The 23,653-nt window shown below is 42.7% G+C and overlaps 1 protein-coding gene across 1 annotated transcript in view; it reads right to left on the reverse strand.

Annotated features, from left to right (window-relative positions):
• The window catches only part of TMEM135 (transmembrane protein 135), a 1,073,095-nt gene that overhangs the window by 696,118 nt on the left and 353,324 nt on the right, over nucleotides 1-23,653 (reverse strand). The window contains exon 4 of the mRNA XM_085623147.1: nucleotides 17,267-17,300. Within this exon, the coding sequence (XP_085479273.1) occupies nucleotides 17,267-17,300 (34 nt within the window). The remainder of the gene's footprint in view (nucleotides 1-17,266; nucleotides 17,301-23,653) is intronic.

The raw sequence follows: 23,653 nt of genomic DNA on the forward strand, positions 1-23,653 counted from the left end.
AAGCGTTACAACAAACAAATGATGGACGGAATGCTGACAATGCATACATTCTCCCCCAGTCAAGAGATCTGGGTTAAATCCATCGTTCTTTTGCCCACTACACCACCCCAGTTTAGACATGGCCATATGCAAATCAGTCTTGACCCTGTGCCTCATGGGAACAGTCCAGCCCGAACTGCCAAGCCATGTCTTCTCTGGACCGGAATCAAGCATCCTAGGACCGGTTTCTGGCTATCAGCCGTCATCAGCCAGGATAGCTTGACTCCAGTGGCGTAGTGAGCACGGGTCCCACGTCTGGGAATACCCATCCCACTTAGGGCGAAAAGCATTACAACAAACAAATGATGGACGGAATGCTGACAATGCATACATTCTCCCCCAGTCAAGAGATCTGGGTTAAATCCATCGTTCTTTTGCCCACTACACCACCCCAGTTTAGACATGGCCATATGCAAATCAGTCTTGACCCTGTGCCTCATGGGAACAGTCCAGCCCGAACTGCCAAGCCATGTCTTCCCTGGACCGGAATCAAGCATCCTAGGACCGGTTTCTGGCTATCAGCCGTCATCAGCCAGGATAGCTTGACTCCAGTGGCGTAGTGAGCACAGGTCCCACGTCTGGGAATACCCATCCCACTTAGGGCGAAAAGCGTTACAACAAACAAATGATGGACGGAATGCTGACAATGCATACATTCTCCCCCAGTCAAGAGATCTGGGTTAAATCCATCGTTCTTTTGCCCACTACACCACCCCAGTTTAGACATGGCCATATGCAAATCAGTCTTGACCCTTTGCCTCATGGGAACAGTCCAGCCCGAACTGCCAAGCCATGTCTTCCCTGGACCGGAATCAAGCATCCTAGGACCGGTTTCTGGCTATCAGCCGTCATCAGCCAGGATAGCTTGACTCCAGTGGCGTAGTGAGCACGGGTCCCACGTCTGGGAATACCCATCCCACTTAGGGCGAAAAGCGTTACAACAAACAAATGATGGACGGAATGCTGACAATGCATACATTCTCCCCCAGTCAAGAGATCTAGGTTAAATCCATCGTTCTTTTGCCCACTACACCACCCCAGTTTAGACATGGCCATATGCAAATCAGTCTTGACCCTGTGCCTCATGGGAACAGTCCAGCCCGAACTGCCAAGCCATGTCTTCCCTGGACCGGAATCAAGCATCCTAGGACCGGTTTCTGGCTATCAGCCGTCATCAGCCAGGATAGCTTGACTCCAGTGGCGTAGTGAGCACGGGTCCCACGTCTGGGAATACCCTTCCCACTTAGGGCGAAAAGCGTTACAACAAACAAATGATGGACGGAATGCTGACAATGCATACATTCTCCCCCAGTCAAGAGATCTGGGTTAAATCCATCGTTCTTTTGCCCACTACACCACCCCAGTTTGTCTGCATTGTCAGCATTCCGTCCATCATTTGTTTGTTGTAACGCTTTTCGCCCTAAGTGGGATGGGTATTCCCAGACGTGGGACCCGTGCTCACTACGCCACTGGAGTCAAGCTATCCTGGCTGATGACGGCTGATAGCCAGAAACCGGTCCTAGGATGCTTGATTCCGGTCCAGGGAAGACATGGCTTGGCAGTTCGGGCTGGACTGTTCCCATGAGGCACAGGGTCAAGACTGATTTGCATATGGCCATGTCTAAACTGGGGTGGCGTAGTGGGCAAAAGAACGATGGATTTAACCCAGATCTCTTGACTGGGGGAGAATGTCTGCATTGTCAGCATTCCGTCCATCATTTGTTTGTTGTAACGCTTTTCGCCCTAAGTGGGATGGGTATTCCCAGACGTGGGACCCGTGCTCACTACGCCACTGGAGTCAAGCTATCCTGGCTGATGACGGCTGATAGCCAGAAACCGGTCCTAGGATGCTTGATTCCGGTCCAGGGAAGACATGGCTTGGCAGTTCGGGCTGGACTGTTCCCATGAGGCACAGGGTCAAGACTGATTTGCATATGGCCATGTCTAAACTGGGGTGGCGTAGTGGGCAAAAGAACGATGGATTTAACCCAGATCTCTTGACTGGGGGAGAATGTCTGCATTGTCAGCATTCCGTCCATCATTTGTTTGTTGTTACGCTTTTCGCCCTAAGTGGGATGGGTATTCCCAGACGTGGGACCCGTGCTCACAACGCCACTGGAGTCAAGCTATCCTGGCTGATGACGGCTGATAGCCAGAAACCGGTCCTAGGATGCTTGATTCCGGTCCAGGGAAGACATGGCTTGGCAGTTCGGGCTGGACTGTTCCCATGAGGCACAGGGTCAAGACTGATTTGCATATGGCCATGTCTAAACTGGGGTGGCGTAGTGGGCAAAAGAACGATGGATTTAACCCAGATCTCTTGACTGGGGGAGAATGTCTGCATTGTCAGCATTCCGTCCATCATTTGTTTGTTGTAACGCTTTTCGCCCTAAGTGGGATGGGTATTCCCAGACGTGGGACCCGTGCTCACTATGCCACTGGAGTCAAGCTATCCTGGCTGATGACGGCTGATAGCCAGAAACCGGTCCTAGGATGCTTGATTCCGGTCCAGGGAAGACATGGCTTGGCAGTTCGGGCTGGACTGTTCCCATGAGGCACAGGGTCAAGACTGATTTGCATATGGCCATGTCTAAACTGGGGTGGCGTAGTGGGCAAAAGAACGATGGATTTAACCCAGATCTCTTGACTGGGGGAGAATGTCTGCATTGTCAGCATTCCGTCCATCATTTGTTTGTTGTAACGCTTTTCGCCCTAAGTGGGATGGGTATTCCCAGACGTGGGACCCGTGCTCACTACGCCACTGGAGTCAAGCTATCCTGGCTGATGACGGCTGATAGCCAGAAACCGGTCCTAGGATGCTTGATTCCGGTCCAGGGAAGACATGGCTTGGCAGTTCGGGCTGGACTGTTCCCATGAGGCACAGGGTCAAGACTGATTTGCATATGGCCATGTCTAAACTGGGGTGGCGTAGTGGGCAAAAGAACGATGGATTTAACCCAGATCTATTGACTGGGGGAGAATGTCTGCATTGTCAGCATTCCGTCCATCATTTGTTTGTTGTAACGCTAGGTAGCCCTAAGAGCAGGGTGCTTTGCAAGTAAAAGGGAGGACATGTAACATTATGTTTTATATTTCCTGGTAGTGACAAACAGACTATTTTGTTTTTCACTAATGCGAGGTCTACTTCTCTCATAGGTTAGCATTGGGAATTCCTTAATACACTTTTAAGCTGTAATTCCGGATCAGAGAGGAGTAGCTTTTTCATGTATGATATGTTTGAAATGGTAGTGATAAATTCTACTTACTGGTGAGGTTGGATTTAACTTTACTATTTTAGAAATGCCACTTTTAGAAAGTGCAAAAAGAACAGATGATAGACGGAATGCTAAATAAATCAAGCATTCACCCCCAGTCACAGATCTGGGTTAAATCCATTGTTTGTTTGCTAGCCACGCCATTCCAGTTTAGACCCAGCCATAAGCAAATCAGTCTTGACCCTGCTCCCCATGGGAACAGTCCAGCCCGAACTGCCAGCCCAGGTTCTCCTTGGACAAGAAACAAGCATCCTGGGACAGGTTTCAGGGTATTACCCCTAATCAGCCAGGCTAGCTTGAATCTGGTGGCATAGCGAGCAAGGGACCCATGTCTGGGCATACCCTTCCCACGCAGGGCAACAAATGCCTTTCAGCACGGCTCTACTGCAACGTGTTGCCTGGGCGACCAGGGGCAGGTCCAAGAGCTCGAGGTTTGTCAGCTGTCGACTGGCACGCTGTTGTGCTCAAGAGGCCCACCGACAACTCGATTGAAAGGTACTGCCCTGAGGATTCAGACCCCCTGCGGTTCCATTTACCGACTCGCACGTTCGCAAACGGTTCACCATTTGGTGAATTTCTCTGGTCCAGAAGGGCCCGTATTACAATGAACCTCTGGTGCAGTTTATCGCACTGCTTTGTCCCGCCACAGCGAGTTAGTAATACTTCTCAGTAACCACACATCTGTATGTGGTACTCGCATGGGTTTAACTTAAAGTCTGTAAAACATGTTTTGTTTAGCACTATGATTACCATAGGCATTTAACATGATAACTTGAAAAGTATACATTGTATGGTCTTGTCCTTGTAGTGTGCTTGCCTGCCTTCACAGAGTCTTACCTTGGGTCCGTCAGCGTGGTGCTGACATTGCTGTCCTTGGCGTTCCCTTCCTCCCGCCGCCGCGCTTCCCATTGCGTGGCCGCCGTGTGGAGAACGAGGGTGAAGGAACTACAGTACCCAGCCTCCCCGGACTCCAACATCCCGGAAGCTGCGCCAGGAGGCGCTTTAAAACTGCAATCACTCCCCGCGTCGCGGGCTCGCGCGTGGGCTAAGCCCGGGCAAAGGGCGGGCCCTCTGTGGCCCTCAGGGGACCAAAGGAGACGGGACGGGCCACCCCCCTGTTATGCCATACATCAGCCCGGACCGATATATTGAGGTGATTACGAAAATGTTGTCATTGGTTGCCTGTTTGTTCGTGAAGGGCTGAATAACTGATAAAGGGGTGCATCACTCAGTCATTTGCCTAGTGCGATAGCCTTTAGTTGTCCATTTCGCACAAAATGACTAAATCAAGAAAGACTCCGGTAGCAACAAGATCAACAACTAGAATTAAAAATGCTTCATCTACACCATTACCAACACTTACGGCAGTAGACTTAATGTTACAAAAAACGATAGGTGTAGTTGCTAACGCCATTCAAAACACAGAAAGGCGTCTCTCATTAACTCCAAACATGTGTTTTCCAAATCTTAACTTACACACAACTGCTAATAACCTAACTATGGAGTCCTCTTCTAACACAGAGGACTCACTTCTGGCACAATCTTTCACTGGTTTACCTAGTGCTAAAAGTTGCTTACATAATACTTCGTTAATCTCACCCGTGCCATCGATTAGCATAGAAGGAAGCCCCGTGCCTGTTACTAACTGTGGAGATAATGTATGTCTATCTTACCCAGGAAACTTACCATCAAATCTTCCTGGGGAAGTACTCTCAGATAGCTTACCCTTAGTTAACAGTATACTAGCAGCTACCTCATCTCCCCCAAAAAAGCTGAAACGTCGCTATGGTAAAAAAACAAAATCAATTGTGCGGAAAACTTATAGACCGCTAGGAAATCACAAACCCTCAGCAAAAGACGTCTGGCAAAACTTTACACTGGCCAATTAAATAGAAAAAATCCTAATGCAAGTGTAAAATCTTCTGAGCAAGATGTATTACTTTCCAAAGAAAAACAACAAGAGGATATTAAAACCTTAATAGACCAGTCAAGCCAAACCGATAGGATGGGTATACCAGAGGAATTACATCTAACGGATCTGGAGCAGCTATTTAGTTCCCTTCTTCAGCCTTTAAGAGATAAATTATGTAGTATTGAGCACCTTTTTGAGAAGTTTGAGAAACCCCAGAGCAAGGATTTTATTAGTATGCCCAAATCTCTTACTACTTCTATACAGATTGACGACACAGAAACTGTCGATCCTAATTATTTATCCTCCTCTTCTTCAGGTGAAATGGCCCATAATGAACCAAAACTACCCCTAAGTGAAAATCCCGGAATAATAGTAGCATCGACTGCATCGACTGTGTTCATCACTACAGTCGACCCATTAGTGGGTTGTGATGATAGTGAATGGGCCACGGAAGGCCTATCTCCTGCCCTACCTGCTGTCCCGGCTGGACCTGAAAGACCCATGTTAATAGAAAATGTAGCTACTAATATTCAATTAGTGCAATCACCTAAGCTATGTCATCAAAATAAAAAATCCATCCATATTAATCTCCCCCCTGAATCTTACCCATACACTATAGTAATGATAGGTGTTCCACAACTAGAAAAGGGAAAGGTTGAGAGATATGGGGATCTGAAAAATAAAGTTAGCCATTGGCTAACCGCACACAGACCGATCCCTTGCCATATTAGTGGTAAAATATCTAACGTCAGGAGGGTTGATTGGGTGGGCCATAGATATAAATCTACTGAGGGTGATTGCATTGTTGTCACCTTGAAGGATACTCATGCAGTAAAGCACATTACCAGTTGGAGGGAAGGTCCGATCAATAGCTTGATTCGTACCATGGATCTAAGTTATTTTTATCCCCCAAGTGCATATAGTTCTAATAAACCGTTTTCAAATCCTAATAGAGAACAGGTGGCAAATTATGTTAACCATAATTCATACCACAATGATGTTATACCAATGAACCATGCTCCTTACACCACAAGTAACTACATGCAGTATAGGACTGATGTCTCAGGGGAGCTTAGACAGGGTAATTATCCAACATCTCATTATGGAAAATGGATGGCCCCACACGGTTTGCATTATCGCCGTAATTACGTTCAAAATAAACATCCTGATATCGGCTATAATGTACCTATCTCAAACAGATTTGATGCCTTTTTATGAACAGAATGACTTGGAGGGGGTTGATTGACTGCATGATATAACAGTCACATCCAGATATACTGATAACAAGCCTAGCACCTCAATCCATGGCAATATCGAGCTCACACAAGTTGTAATCCCTCCCCTCTTAACTGCTGATTCAGTTAGTAATAAACACGTTGAGTCAGATTTAGTCCTTTTAAGAGACAGCCTTGTACCAGCTGAACACGAGTACAATAGTATACCGCACCCTCTGCCTGAAACCTCTAACCCTAATTTTGCCCCTGTAGAACCAAATCCTCCTGCTAAGGAAAACTCGGGAGTTATACATGCTGATCAATCAAATTGTTTATTTGAACTTTCTCCCGTTGTAGTCTTCACTGATATTGTGACTGATAACGTCTATAACGTGAGTTTAGTCTCATGGAATGTAGCAGGTTTGGCCGATAAAATAAGTGATCCTGCATGGTTGGCATTTGTTAAAAAACACGCCATCATATGTCTCCAAGAGACATGGTTGGTAGATAATAATGTTTTTATTGAAGGATACCAAAGTTTCACTAGACCAGCAGTCCCCTCATCTAGCGGTAGAGCAAAGGGCGGTTTGGCTATTTTTATAAGCCTGGCTCTGTCTTGTATTATACGTAACCGACATGTAAATAGAAATGTTCAAATACTTGAATTTAAGAGAGGCAAAAATGATCTGACTTTGATCAATTTTTATAATGCTATATCCAGTCAAGGGGACTGTAATATATTGTCTCTTAAAGAAATGTTGACTGATGGTGCAGGTGTAATGCCATGTAACTTATTGATAGCAGGAGACTTTAATGTACACCCTTGTGGCAACCCACGAGTTACTCCCATGGGGTCTCTTGGATGTAACAACGTGAATGGTTTTCATTTCAACCACACTAGGTGCGGTCTTCTCCTAAATGATATGTTAAATTAAAATAATTTGTCTGTAGCTATGTCTATGGTACCTGAGGCCAAGGTTCATGACGTTCCAACATTTAAAGGTTCAAGCTATGGGTCTTTCATAGATCATATACTCCTATCTACAGACCTTGCTACCATGGCTTCTAGTTTCACTATCCAATCGAATATTTTTAGTGATCATAACCCATTAACTATTAGATTGGGTTGGGGTGTATTTGAAATACGAAGGCACCATGAAGACCGGGGTACCTTAAAATGTATAAATGGAAAACGTCGCTTGAAATGGAACATGGTAAATCAGGAAAATCTGTGTAACGAAATTAATAAGTTATGTGGCCAGGAACTTGCGGCTTGTGTATTAACATCTACCTGTCCAAAGCAAACCATAGCCATTTTTGAGGTTGTGGTGTCCACTATAGGTTCCATGCTGCTAGTTCCAGTGAAGGGGCAAGTCAGAAATAATCCTAAATGGTTTGACCATACCTGCTCCACGGCAAGCAAAGATTTAAGAAAAGCTTTAAAAATTGAACCTAGAGATTCTGGCCTAATTAAAAAACTCCGATTGATTTATAAAAAAGCACTCGAAAGACGCAAAAAGGAAATTAAGGCCCGTACCTGGGAATCTCTGCTCGACCCCTCAACTCTGGGTAATAGTAGCAAATTCTGGGAAATTATCAATAAACCTTTATTTGATAATCCCAATGATATCGCTTTAGGTACTAATATCCCAGAGGAGGACTGGATTAATCATTTTAGTGCAATTTTTATAAGCAACAAGCAACAGGTAGAGCATGATTTTTTAACTTCAAGGGTGAACTCTGTGTTTCTCAGATAACGAGGTAGAAAAGGCCATTCAAGGGCTAACTGGTAACAAGGCACCAGGCCCGGATGGTTTACCCCCGGATCTTTTTAAATCCAGTACTTCACTTTGGGCCCCTGTACTCACTAATGTAATAAACGCAGCTACGATTTCGGGCTGCCCAAAGTCTTGGGGGCATTCGACTATAGTTCCTGTCATTAAAAAGGGCGATCGTGGTAACCCATCATGCTACAGGCCAATTTCATTGATTAACTCTGTAGCAAAGGTAGTAGGGGGTGTAATCTTGAATAGATTAACAACATGGGCACATGAGAATAAAATCATATCCCCAATACAATATGGATTCAGACCTGGACATTCAACAGTAACCCAGTGCCTGAACCTATATCTGCTTGTAGGTAAATATACCTTGGCCCGGCAGGGAACTATTCACATGGCTTTTATGGACCTATCGTCCGCTTTTGACTGTGTGGACAGAGGTAAATTATGGGACATTATGTTAAAGATGGGCGTCGAGCAGAATATAATTCACTTATTGGCTGATCTGCATTCTGACACAAGAGCAAATGTCCGCTATACTCAAGATCTGAAAGTGACGGGGGACATAAGAATTAATCGGGGTGTCAGACAAGGATGCATCCTGGCCCCATTCCTCTTTAACCTGTACATTAATGAGTTAGAGGATAATTTGATAAGAACAGGTGTGGATTATCCCTATATAGGTCGAAGAGGTGTCCCGGTTCTGCTCTACGCAGACGATGCTGTCCTGATTAAGGACAGCAATTGGTCTCCAGACACTCTTAAATTCATTTTATCTTTTTATGTGGTCTCGAGGCCTTAGTATTAATAACTCTAAGTCCTTTGTTATGAAAATTGGCCAGGGTTCACGAAAACCAAATTCCTTCACTATAAATGGGGAAAAAATTCCAACATCCAAAACCTTCTCATACCTCGGCGTCCTTCTTGATGATCAGCTATCCTGGGGCCCAGCAGTCCTTAAAAAGAAGGGCGAAGTGACTCGCGTAAACGCAGCCATATCTGGATTTGCGAGAAAAATGGGCAACAGCCCGGTGGCTGCTTTGCTCAAATTATACCAAGCAAAGAGCGTTGCCATTGCTTGTTACGGTAGCGAACTTTGGGGCTACGGCCAGACGCGAGACCTAGAGGTTACAGAAAATAATTTCTTAAAGAGGATTTTGAGGCTGCCAAGGGGTACGGGTAACTTCTCGGTCCATGAGGAGTTGGGTGTACCCTATCTTAGTGATAGATTAGCAGCAAACCCCATACTCTGTTGGATGAACTCTTGGCTAAACAACGATATACCTCTTACCCACAACATATTAAGAGAAGCCCTAACTTGGGATGGCAGGTTCAAGGTTCCATGGTTGAAATACATAAAAGATTGCCTCACTGAACTTGGCCGACCAGACCTGTTTTTTACCCCAATTACTATAACTAAAACTGACGTTACATTTGTGAAAAAAGCATTTATGACAACCAGGTACTTTGCCCGGGAGGAGGACGAGCTTTTGAAGGATAGTGTTAGGAAACACGCCCTATTAAAAACATGTCTACACTTGGAACCGTATTTATCATGGCCTATGTCTGGCTATGATCGTTTCTTGCTGACAAGGTTCCGTTTTGACTTGTTCCACCTCCTACTGGCAGTACCAAGAGGGACCCATCGTGGGCAAGTGCTGCCTGCTTGCGGCTGCGACGGAAAGTCTCCGCAAGATTTGGCGCACTTTTTATTTGTTTGTTCCTATTATTCAGTACCTCGAAGGTTATACTTAAAGCCCTGCCTAAAGAAACTAAAATTCACACAGATTAAACCAGCACTTTATTTCCTTCAACTTTTGAATTGCGACTGCACTTTATATATATGCAGTTTCCTAAAATTAGCTATTTCTTTTAGGAAAAGCATGGAGGGATAATCATGCTGCTATTTATTGTTGTACCCATTAATGATTTTTTAATTCTGTACAAACTATTTATATTCTTAACTTGTTTACTCTGCCTGTTGCCTTTATATGCTTTTACTTATAATGCTTATGCAATTTGCCTGTCTTATAAAAGAATTGGATAGCTCTTTTTTAACTACTTATGAAATTTATTTATAAATGTATGTTTATGTACTGTGCTTTTATGATTGTTAAGATTACAATCGAATAAAGTCATTTGAAATTGAAAAAATATACATTGTATTTTTGGCGTTTTTGGTCTTGTTTTGTTTAGAATACAATAACCTATTTTTATAAACCTGTGTGGAGTATTTTTCGTGGTGTATTTATTGTGCTTGTGTGTGTGTGTGTGTGTGTGTGTGTGTGTGTTGCACAAATACTTTACATTGCCTCTTTAGATAAGCCTGACTGATCTGTGCCAAGCTACCAGAGGGTGAGCACAGGTTTTCTTATTGTGTATCTAGCTTATGCTGACCAGAGTGGTGGGTTCTGCCTAGTCTGGTGGCATATCTTAGCCAACCATAAACCCCATTTCTAACAATGATGTATAATAATGGCTTTAACACGCAAAGGAGGAAATGTTACTAGATGAGGTTGTAAAGATTTAAGAATCTTTACAGAATTCGAACAGTTCTAAATGGCTAATATACACCCCAAAAAAGGTCTCTAGGCGCTAATAGGAAGAAAAGGGTATGCAGATAGGTACCAAAATGCTTCCTAGACTTCATGGTCAAACAATCAGGCTTTCAGAATTTACTCAAAAGAAGTAAATTCATGAGGCAAAAGAGAAAGCTGTTCCATAACTTAGATCCTAAGATTCTGAAAGCTCTACTGCAACATTTGACAGATGTCAATTCTTGCACGGTAAACAATGTCACTTAAGCAGATCTGAGCTGTACCTTGCAAACTGGTCAGCCGGGTAGCTAGGGTAGGCAGAGTATAGAACCCTGTTTAGAATTCAGTGATCATTAATTGACACTCTTTTGCTCACAGGAAGACAATGCAGAGGTTTGAGCTTGCCAGATATAGGTTCAAACATACATATAGTATTAATAGAGCATGCTGTTTAATTTTATAGTCATAGGAGTCAAGGCTTTTGCAGTAAGACCCATTGGAGGCTATTCACAAAGGTACACTAACAAATGAGTAAACCTGTATGTGTAGGTTTACTCTTACACTTTGGAGAAACTTTACTACTTTTGGCTATTCACCATTTACAAGTGTAAAGTTTCTCAAAGGTGTAGACTTGCATGTCCCCACCCTCTTAATTCTACTTGTGGGGCCCAGTTTACAAGTGCACACGCAGGCAGCTGTCTCCTTCACCAGGGTGGAGCTCTCGTAATGGTAAAATGCAGTGAAAGTTTAATAAGTTTAATAAGCTAAAAAATAAATTTGTGGAAATATTTCAAGGTTAAATGCTAATGTAAATTAATTTAAAATATGTATTTTAATGATAGAAAAGCACTAAACATTGACTTTGTTTTTAATTTAGTTATTTTTATCAAATGAAAACTATTTTTCTTAAGATATGAGTAAAAAAATCCCAACTAAAGTATAAAATGTATATTTGTTTAGTACATAGTAAAACAATCTGGTTATGTAGAAAATTTAAGATTTTTTTAAAAAGGTTACATGATTAAATTAAGAAAAGGTTATTAACAGTTTATGTGAAACTAATATTTTAGTTTTATTTATACATAATCTTTAACGTTTAATTCTATTTATTTATATGTTTAAAAAGTTAAAATAAGTTTCTTTAATTTAATATTGGTTTCCATGGGCTTTTAATGTAAGTGTCACTGTCTCCATTATTTTCTATGGAGGGTGCTGTAGTACCTGTGGCTGGCCACGTGTGGTGTTAGACTTACTGTATCTCAGAGTATGATCGGTTTTTTTTAATCTGTTTTTGCTTTAGTACCTATGAAAGTAAAGTTTGTGAGTATAAAAGGGCTTACTCTTTTGTAGGTGGGCATAAGTTCGACCCTAAACCCCTCCTTACTTCTTCCTAAACCACTCCCATTTAATCATAAATATTCCCTGTTTTCTAGCCACATGCCCCGTCCCTCATACATTTACTACTAAAATGTGAACCTATTGTGCAGAGATCTCTGCATTCAGGTGGAGAACTCTGCACGTAAAAGATAGGAGAGGGCGAGTCGAGAACCTCTTCCCATGAATAGCATTTTTTAGCACACTAGTAGTACTATTGTAGTATACTAACATGCTACAAAATGCAGTTGGTGAATAGGCCCCAAAAACACTGATGATTTGAAGTAGTCCAGTCTAGCATGTATGAAGGTATTGTGCACAATTTTATGAGCTCTTTACAGACAACGAAAGGTTTCTCAAAGACACCGAAGTTGAGTGAAGCAACTGCGGATTACTGAGCACATGCGGAGATCCAAATAAGATCAAGAACAAAGAGCAGGAAGTGGATTCTGAACATCTGAGTAGGATGGGGGCATTCTCCTATAAACAGGGGGCCAAAGTTTGCCATTTCAAAAGTTTGGACAGTTGCAGGTAGACAGGATAAGGATCAACACAAGGCAGTTAATATTCATCCAACTTCTGAGCCACTGTGGCAGATCCCTAAGACCTCATATTCCGAAACATTCTCTTTTTTGATAATCAATTTTATTGGATATTATATAAACAGGAAGAACAATACAGCACATTTGAGCAATTGCAGTTAAGGACAGTGATAGATTGTTGTTTCTGTAGTACACAGACATACATTGCGACCCACATTTTACCAGATTATCATGTACAGGTTTAGTCCAAGAAGGGTTAAGAAACTCCACTACCCAATCTGGCCCAACCACTTGCCCCACACCCTTTGGTGTTTGGCTGGAAAACCCCTGACTTCGTATATAGCGAGTTCTCTTGTGATGCTCACCAGTCCACGCCCTTGTGCCATTTAGTTATACTCGGGGGGGACTGGATTTTTCCATGCAGCAGCGATGTCCCGTTTGGCCACCTTGATGGCAGTACCCAGGAATAATTTGTCTGCCTTGGATCCATCCAACCCGTCCATGAACCTGAGGAGCAGGATTAGGGATTCAGAAACCTTCTCACCCCTCCATATTCAAAGGTTATTGGGTGTCATTAGCTGCCATGCAATAATTTATGCAAAGGCTATTCAAACAAACAAGTATGGGGTCACAGATACAAACTGAACAGAATGGAGGAGATGGGCAATTCCGGAGACACACACACTGCACTGACTTGGGGTCAAAGGCAAAAGGACCCTTGCTTCTGTCCCCAAAAAGTCTAGATACCAAGATGAAGGTTCAGTCACTAATAGAGATTTTGTTCAGCTGATGACGCAGAATCTACTGGTCCACACTATAGAAAACAGCAGAGAGGTCCAGGAAAACCATTGCTCAGACACTGTCCGATCTACAATGGATCTTAATTCCACTAACACCACTACCAGATCAGTACTATAACCAGGGTGAAGTCCTGTCTAATTAGGAGCTAGAAGTTGGTTATTTTTCACATAGCCCTACAAGCGGACTGTGACTGCTCTTTTCAGCAACTTGGTGGATAGAGGGGACTAGTGAGGCAGAGATGATTTGTTTTTAAAAAGGTATTGCTAAAACAGTTTTAAATTTGGGTGAGACAATAACAGAAGACAAGAAAGCATTACAAATACATTGGATGATGAGGCTCGCTGATTTACTCAAATTTTTTAGTACTTTGCCAGGACATACATCAATGGGGTAACAACATGGTTCATTGCAATCAATGCGCTTCTCTACATCAACCAGGAAGCGCTTAATAAACAAGACATGATCTGCAGCCAGGGGAGAAAGGCATAAAACTACATGCTCTTCTCCCAGGACTGTAGTCTGTGAAGTCTTGCAAGGGTCTGCTATTTCTTCACCAACACTCAACCTTTACTTACTGTTTATAACCACATTGTTGAGGTAGCACAAGTTAGATTTTCAGATGTCTGTCAATCACATCCCACTAGTGAAGCAAGTGCAAAGAGGGGCGGAAAATACAATTGCAGGCTGCCGAGGGGATTTCAAGGGATGAGGAACAGAGTTACAGTTTTAAATGCAGTGTAAGGTGAACATAGAAGGACCACTCTAGAATGGATATTTTATCAGTAGTCAGAAGGCCATTAAATGTCCACCACATAGAGCCTTGATTTCTGGCTACATAATGAGTTCTTCATATACTCAGCAAATCAGAGAGTGGTGAAATATATATTCTCTACCTCTGTCAAGCTAAACACTATTCTTCCCTTCGTTTAAGGCATTTGACAACCTGAGGCTCAGGGATAAAGTCCATTTAACAGGGTGTGTCTTAAATGACTTTGGGCCTAGCAAGAGACACAATATCCAAGGGTGATTCTAATCAGGCATCAAGCTGGTTGGAGGCTAACATCAATGGCTATCCCAAAGTCTGACGAAACCTGGCCCAAGAAGACCTTTGCTGAGGGCTGCTCCTTGAGCACCTGGAGAGCCAACATGCACAATGCTGTTTTGGGTAAGATTCAAGAAGAGCAGTGTGTGGGGTGTTTCATAAAGACCTGAAGGCTCACCTTTGGGGGGGGGTGAGCTACTGCTAACACAACCCATTAGTGGCACTTTGGACACTAAGCTATTTGGTTTCCTATCGGATCACTGCCACAAGTGCTTTCAGGAAGAACTGATTAATGCATGTTTGCACACAAGAAAAAAAAGATTAGAAAAGACACATGGAGATAGTAAAACCTTGAATGCACATTACTCACCTAAGTTGACACAGAAAATAGTACCAAATAAATATACATTTGACATCCAATCACATGCCGAGCATTCATCTGTGGCACACATTCTTATCATAATTTCAGCCATTTGCCTTTTTTTTGCTGGGCATGCAATCATAGTAGTATAAGCAGTTAGACAAAGCACCCTAGTTGGCAAACCTTTTACAACTGCAACGAATACACAATGTAATCTACTTGGTTTCATGATTCAGAACAATGTGTTAAATCACACAGTGTTGTAGAACGATTGCATGAACAGTAACACTGCCAACAGAACACGCGGGCTACTTGACTGTCTATGTTAGCCAGGTGGCTTCCAGCTGAATAAGGCCTTGCCATTTTGGCTCAAAGCCAAGAGCACACTTGGTATGTTCTGGGAATGCACACGGGGAAAACAAGAAATGAAGGTAGGACAGGACAATGTGATGAGTCGGTGCACCTCTTAGGAGAAGGATGCATGGACTGACAAAATGAAATATTCTATTTTTTGTTGGGAAGGACAGCTAGGGAAGTGGACAAGGCACTGCCATCCCAGACATGTGCGATCATCTCACAAAAATTGCTACTTGTTCTAATTGCATTTGCTTTGTACTAGTACTAAAACATTTACCATGGCACAGGGCTCCCTGAAAAAAAGTTTTAGGAAACTGCAACTGGTTCAGAATCCTACTTAAATTATTTAGCACCATCCAATTAAATCTAAGCGGACAGCTTATTGCTGGATTCGTATAATAAGAGAAAGAGTTGGATTTCAAATGCTTTTCCTTGTCCGACAAGGTGCCCAATTAATCTTCCTAATAATTGATTCTATCATATCGAAGTTAGAAATAAAGATCCTTTACATCAACAAAACGAATGGTCTGGAATTATTACACACAAAGTTTGAACTTGTTTCTTATGAGACTCTGTTGCAAAGCTTCTGAATGACTCCTGCCAAGTCACAAGTAGCCTTTGCCTCATGGCTTTCCAAGAATGCTTCAACATTGACAGTCATACCTCGCTCGTAATAAGAATTATACCTTTACCATAAAGAAAATGCAACTATCAGTCACGAGTTCTGCTCTCCCATTCTGTGTAACAAGCAGTCTGAGCAGATTAGCCAAAGTCAATATACATGCATGAATACCTCGAGGAAATCAATGAATGAATGAATGAGGAAATGAATGAATGAATGAGGAAATGAATGAATGAATGAATAAGCATTTCTAAAGCGCGAAACAGCTGCTTCCAAAGGAAGCATCCAGGCGCTAAGCAGATAGCTAACAACAGCAAGAGGCGCACTCTAATATTCAAAAGATCTACTTTTCTTTCAACAAAAAAGTTTGCAGTTTGGCCTTAAAGGCTGGGTCTACGCAACACTTCGGAGCTGGTCTGGCTCAGAGGTCCATAAATTAGCTGTCTGGAGAGCACATGACCTTCCCCCCTTCTGCACTTGTGTATTCTGGGAATACAAAGGAGATTTTGGCTTGCTGAGCGTAAAGCCCTCTGAGGTATATCACGGTTACCTTTTTCCTGAATATAAAGGGGAGCCGTTTTGAGTATGTCTCTATGGGTGATCATTAAAGCTTTACATGTCATTCTTTGCTTAATTGGTAACCAATGGAGTTGATCCAAACCTTTTCAGACAGACAGCCTTTTCGGAATGTTTAAGACCAGTTTTGCTGCCACATTTTGCACTCTTTCTAGCCTGTTTAACCGTCTCATTGGTAAACCCAAATACAATGCATTTGGACAATCTAACCTAGAAGTGATGAAAGCGTGCACAATATCCTTGTGGCATCTGGCAAACATTTTAACCTCTTTCTCAAGGCTTTTAATAGTGTAACACAGACTGCAACAGTTGCTTGCACCTGTGGCTGGAATGATACTTCAATATCCAATTTCACCCCCAGGTTTCTGGCCACTGATTTCAGAGTTGGGGATTCCCCAGGTATGATGGCCACATTCTTTGCATGTCCAATGGGACAGAGCTTATTTGTAAAGACTTATGAAATGTATTTATTCACTCTACATCTATTCATTGCATTGCCAGTGTTTTGATAATCTAGGTGGGTAAGGTAGTATGGACCAGCATTTATCAACAGAAATTATCTACATTTTTATAATTTAGATAATTATAATTATATAAAGAACACAAACACATAAAATGATAGTGATATAACAAATTATGAGAAGACCAAGGTTAAAATAAACAATTGAAGTGGTTAAATGATTTAATAAATAAATTCGATATCATATGCATTCATAGAATTTGTTGCCTTAATTATTGACCAGATGTTAGCAGGAATATATGTACTATTAAAACAAATTTAAAGACTAGGCATATAAAATCATAATGTTATGAGAAAAATAGTAAATGCTTACCAAATTTGCCATGTAAATTGTCAAAAGCCCTCTCCTTTAAAATAGAAAACAAAAATACATTGTAAATATTAGAATATTTTCAACAACTTTACTGTATATTCAGGGAAAAATTATCCCATAAGATCTAGGCCGAGAAACAACTGGTATGTGGCCCCTTATCAGTAAATTGCCCACGTGAAATGCCATGGACTAGCCCCACAAGAATAAGCTACGGATTACAAATTACCTAAAACCTATCTGATCATGCTATATTTCTAAGGATACAAAACCTCCTATAAGTCAAGGGTTTTCAAACAATTTGTATGTCACAATGCTAAGGTCTATAATATCTACCTGTACATATCTCGACTCCATAACATCAACTACGACTATATCATTAAAATAAGCAGGGATAAAAAAGAAGTTACTTACCTTTGTTAATGCTCTTTCTGCTGGATGCTCTATCTAAATACTGGTTTCTCACTTTGTGAACATTCACAGGCGCCAGACTGGATGAGAACGATTTTTCAGCATAGCCCCTGCGCGCCGATAGGTGGCCTCTTGTGGTTTTCCGTCGACTGTGCTCTGTCCCACAAATAACAAATGGAGCCGTATGCAGATGCCACCAATCCTTTCTCTCGGACCTGGAGCCTAATAGCAATCAATTGCACCAGTGTGCAGATCTGTAATATTGGTGCCTTTATAGACTGAAAAAAAGAGCCCATTCCACAGTGCGGGGAGGTAGCATGGTGCGGAGGAATCTGCAGTTAGATAGAGCATCCACCAGAAAGAGCATTAGCAATGATAAGTAACTTGTTCTTCTGATGAATAATTGCAACAGCAGATTCCTTAGCTTGTGAATGCATACTAAAGTAGTACCTCCCAAGGTGGTGAGATTCTAGAATGACTCAGACCAAAACGTCCTGAACGACTGAACAAAGAAAATGCCCTGCCCTTCCCGTCAGATCTGGCTGTCAAGGCAATAGTGCCTGGTGAACGATTGTCTCAAGTGCTGGACGCAAGGCAGATCAGCAGGACTGAAGGGTATGATAATTGAGGCTGGGCCGATCGCCTTTGGAAGGCACCTTGCCAGCCAGTGAAAAAAGAAACAAAGCTGGAATGTCCTCTAAAGAAACCGCCAGAAGACAAAAACCAGGAGGAAAAAGCGACAAAGCAAAAGAAATCTCTGGGATTCATCAATACAATAACAGCAGAATGGGAAAGAAAAAGAGAGAAAACAAATTGGAAACCAGGAATCTGGGAGCTTTGCCACACACCAGACAATTCTTCAGATGTCTTTAAATACGAAGAAAAGATCTGGAAGCAATTAGGTGCCTAGAGGACGGAAAACCCCTTCCATCTTTGGTTGGGATCGTTCCATAGAGAACATTGAATTGAAACTACGATAGATTGGGATGACATAAGAAGCCCTGCTGCCGCTTCCCCCACCGATTCCCCCACTGTGGCGGAGTAGAATATAGCAACCAGGAAGCATAGCAACTGTTCCCTGGATGTCAACCTGGGGTCCCCCTACCGGCCAGACAGCACCCTGGAATATCCACCTCCCCCACACCCTCAAACAGGGCCAGCATTTCCTGGTAAGTGCAGGTACAGTCGCCTGCTGTGCCCGAATCCAATTGCAAGACGCTTTCGTCAAATGCCTCTTGCTGCAGCGCTGCTGCACGTCCTGCGGGGAATACCGCGGTCACGCCAGGCAGTGCGCGCATAAGCCCACATTGTGGCCTGATATTTATCCAAGACAGGCACACCACGTGCCAGAGAGGTGTAGCAGCCTTGGCCCTGTTGAATGGGCCCTCATTCCCTTAAAAAAAAGAATTGCATCACTACTGGTGATCCGAATAAAGATCCAGCAAATGCAAAAAGGCAGAACGGGCTGACAAATAAACCTCAGCCTGGGCCAATGACAAAATGATTAGTAACACATTTGACAATTTGGCTTCTAGTAGGTTCATATCACATATACTACACCAAGCCACAAACCTGTCCCAGCATTCTGTATAAATGGATTTCATTGGTGGACAACTGGTAGATTGCGCAGGCCCGAGTGCAAGACCCTGCCCTGCTGCTACGACAGAAGATCCTTCTGAAGAGGCAGCTTGATCAGAGGAATGCTCATGCCCAGACCTTCCGGGTACCACACTATCCTGTCCCAATCTGAAGCCACCCAGTTAATTGTACCCAGTCATCCTTGATATCAGGGCAAAAGAGGCAGTGGCAGAGAGGCATATAGGAGTCTGGTATTCCACTAAAGGGGTAATACATTTTAGAGAAAGAGAGCCATCTTGTAAAACCCAGCGTGCAAAAATTCTGACACTGCATGTTCTTGGCGCAGGTAAAGAGATTGAGTCGGGGCTCACCTTGTTGGCCAACATCCTGTGCCACCTTTGGAAGCAGTTGCTAATCATGATCTGTTAGGTGTTGCAGGCTGAGCTTGCCTTCTCTGGCGTTTACAGATCTTGTCAAGTGATGTAAAATCAGGAAGATGTCTTGACGATTCAGCCGTGTCCAGAGGAGCAGAGTTTCTTTACACAGACTTCAGGACCCAACTCCGTCCTGGTTTGCTGCAAAAGCACATGGTGGTGGTATGGACTAGAAGGACCTCGACTCTTCTTAGTAGAACGGAAGTGTCAACACATGGTCTCTCTCTCTGTTGTGGTCATGTTTCCCCAAGCCGGGTGCATAAGTCAAAGAAATTAGCCAAGCTTTCGAAGACCATCAAAAAGAACCCTTAGCTGCCTGTTCTGGACTCAGTGGACTTAAATGCAATTTAACCAAACAGACAACTGATCTTTTAAAAGTAAGTTTGATTTAAGCTTTACTGATTTCAGTAGCTGGGTGTTTGGACCTGTTATCATTTGCTGTTCAGTACAATTCTCTGGCCTTAAATTTTCAATGAAGAAGTATTAGAAAAGAAATATGCAATGACCTTGTCACTGGAATTAAATGTTGGGATCAATTGGTTTGTGACCTAATTTCTTCCTCCTTTATTATTGAGTTAAATGTTATCATAGACATCAAAGCACCTCTTAGAAAACCAAATGCTGTAGTCTTCCTAATATTGAGGAGAAAACAAAATCCTATTTGGATAATTTAACCTTGGATGATGGCCGGCTTTTGCGGTCTGGGAACCGGACCACCCAGGCACTGACCGAAATCTGAGTCACAGACCTCTCTTTTAAACAACGAACCATTCAGCATTTTTTCTCCCTATTAACTATTGCCATGGGGCATCTCAGTACTCAAATGTTTTGGTCTACAGTGGCAGAGTTTCCCCTACCACTGCCTACTTCTCATATTATGAAGTTCTGAAACCCTCACTACAGTCCTATTGTGGGTGAAGATGCTTAAAACAGTGAACTTTCCACCAAATATGTTAAACATGTCCCTAGTATGAGAACTATGACAGAACCCACTAACCCACAAATACACAAGCCTGGTTTAGACCGCTAGTGCCCTGCTCCTTGAGGCACCACACACTGCCAGGGTGGTATCATTTACAGCATATAAATGCAAACCCTTCTCTCTTCTATTCCTCCACTATCCTTTCCAATCCAAATAACAGACTCACATGCCACCCACTCAAATTAATTTCATATTTTCCTATACTAATTCACCACTAATCCTTTTTGGGTTCCGGAGTTGCATGTTGCTCGCCGAAAAGTGCTTTAACACCTCGTATGGGGTAGTAAGCGCTATATAAATGCAATTACAATTACAAATGTGCATCTTGGAGCAACTGCAGATGGACTCTACTCCAGATGGAGGCAGCTGGTAATCCTAAACTTTCTTTCCGGCATTGTTTATCAATATGTGAATCACTTCAGACACTCCGCCGCAATGTATCCTAATTCTGAATTACACATGTCTGGGTTTTCCGAGTATAAGGACGTCAGCCAGATCTGCAAATTGTTTTGCTCACGATTGAAAAATGTCCTGTATCATGAACTACTAACATTTCAGGATTTGGCTGGGGTACAGCTAGAATTGCAAGCTCCATATTGAATAACTGGCAAAGGAACAATACTTTTTTAGTTTCTTGTTCAAGCTCCAGTGCTATTGGAAGAGCAGGCAAAACAAGGTCAGTTCAATCTGGTTTAATTCCCCTGATGAGGAAGGAAAACTATACAGATCTTACTTGAAGGGGTACACTCCTAAATAAAAGGACATGTGAAAAAGGTTCATCTTTTAGCCCAGAGAAATCCTAAACAAAAGGATGGACAAACAGTTCACTTCCTTTTAAAGTGGATGTATCCACTACTGTTTCAAGTGAAATATTGCTGCTGGCCTTTTTGTCAGCCTATTCCTGCTGGAAAGGAAGCGGAACCGGATGCTGCTAAATAACAAGCATGTGCAATGCAATAGGTCTCGCATTTACGCGAGTTTGAGATATTGACATTGCAAATGACAATGCCTTTTATTTTTGTTTTTAAAACCTAAATAAAAGGCATTGTCATTTACAAAGCCAATAGCTTAAACTCGTGTAAATACGAGACCTATTGCATTGCAAATGCTTGTTTGTTGCTGGAACCGTAATCCTGCCTTCCTGTCCCTGCTTAGAGGGCAGCTAAGGAATGAGCTTCCCAGAGATAAGCACCTGATTTATGAGGTCTTTGAGCTCCGCATGAAGGCCCCTTGATGTTTACAATCCCTTGTGTTTGCACTGAAAGGGGGGGGGGGGTTTATGGCCTTCACAGTCGCCTGCTAGAAGCTTCTTAGATGTTAGCTGTATCTGGGCCCGTGTGGTAATTGTGCTGCATGCAAAAAAAAAAAAGCATTTGCAATGCAATAGGTCTCTCATTTACGCTTGTTTGAGCTATTGACATAGCAAATAATAATGCCTTTTATTTTTGTTTTAAAAACATAAATACAAGGCATTGCTATTTACAATGCCAATAGCTGTAACTCTCGTAACTGCGAGACCTATTGCATTGCAAATGCTTGACATCTGTGACACTTCCGCTATCCACCTTTGCTTCGCCCCTTCCTTCAGTGGCACAGTAGATTGCACTCTGGCTGCAGGGAATTCCCACTGAATAAAGTCACTGTGTGCCCGTCTCCCTCCTCACAGCCACAGAAGAGCCATCTCACTTTAAGAGGGGAGAGGGTGCTGCTTTAGGGCTAGAGCGAATCACACTCCGTGACGAAAACCTCACACGTTCTTGGTGACAAGACGGGAAGTGACATGCAGTTCTTTTGTCCTGGGGTGGGGGTGGGGGGAGCACCACTCGAGATGACATCATGAAAGGAGTAAACAGTTCTGGTTTAAATATACAATACATTCTGCATATTACTGATACAGCTCACTGACACTTCTAGGCACTACAGCCCTATCTGTATAATTGCTCAAAATAATGATTCATACACGTTAGATCAGAGGATGTGCAAAGACGTTATTGGGGTGACAGCAACTCCACAGAGGAAGGAAGTCTATCTGGCAACTTCATCATTTCTAAAAGCTGTCAGTTCAACGATTTTGTGTACACGTGGAAGTAACACACACAGTAAAATGTGAATGACAATACAGGCAGTGACTTTTAAATTAGCCCCTTTCAAAATACAACTCTATTTTGCCTCCTGTCTGCTGCTGTGTGTATAGCAGATGGGGAATGCCACGTCTTAAAATAAATCGCGCCGCCTTGTCTTTTTTTTTTTTTATAGAAACCGCATGTGCGTTTAAGTAACATAAAATAACAGCACTCAGTATGGGTGTACATACTATGTTTTCCTTGTCAGTTTGTTGGAAGGGAACTTCATTTCTAAAAGCTGTCAGTTCAACGATTTTGTGTACACGTGGAAGTAACACACACAGTAAAATGTGAATGACAATACAGGCAGTGACTTTTAAATTTGCCCCTTTCAAAATACAACTCTATTTTGCCTCCTGTCTGCTGCTGTGTGTATAGCAGATGGGGAATGCCACGTCTTAAAATAAATCGCGCCGCCTTGTCTTTTTTTTTTATAGAAACCGCATGTGCGTTTAAGTAACATAAAATAACAGCACTCAGTATGGGTGTACATACTATGTTTTCCTTGTCAGTTTGTTGGAAGGGAACTTCTTTCGAACAACTAAAATGCAAGCCTAAACCGTTTGCAAGAGTGTGAGGGGTAGCCCATACATTAGAACAGAGTACATTCTTTCCCAGAACTGTTTCACCTGAAAACGTTTCTTTGTATGCTGTGGTTGGTGCAAGAGTGTGTTGTAATTTATGTAAAACGCGCACGAGGCACACATTACAGCGTCTTGACACAATGTGTACATTGTATGTTTAGACTGTTTAATTGTAAATGAAGAATATAACGATGCTGTTTTCTTTTAGAGTGCTCTTTGTACACGCAGGCTGCCACAGTGTGAAAGTGATCGCGATCGCGATCACATCAAAGCGGCCG

Source organism: Triturus cristatus, chromosome 8 (assembly GCF_964204655.1).
Source record: "Triturus cristatus chromosome 8, aTriCri1.1, whole genome shotgun sequence".
Taxonomy (NCBI): Eukaryota; Metazoa; Chordata; class Amphibia; order Caudata; family Salamandridae; genus Triturus; species Triturus cristatus.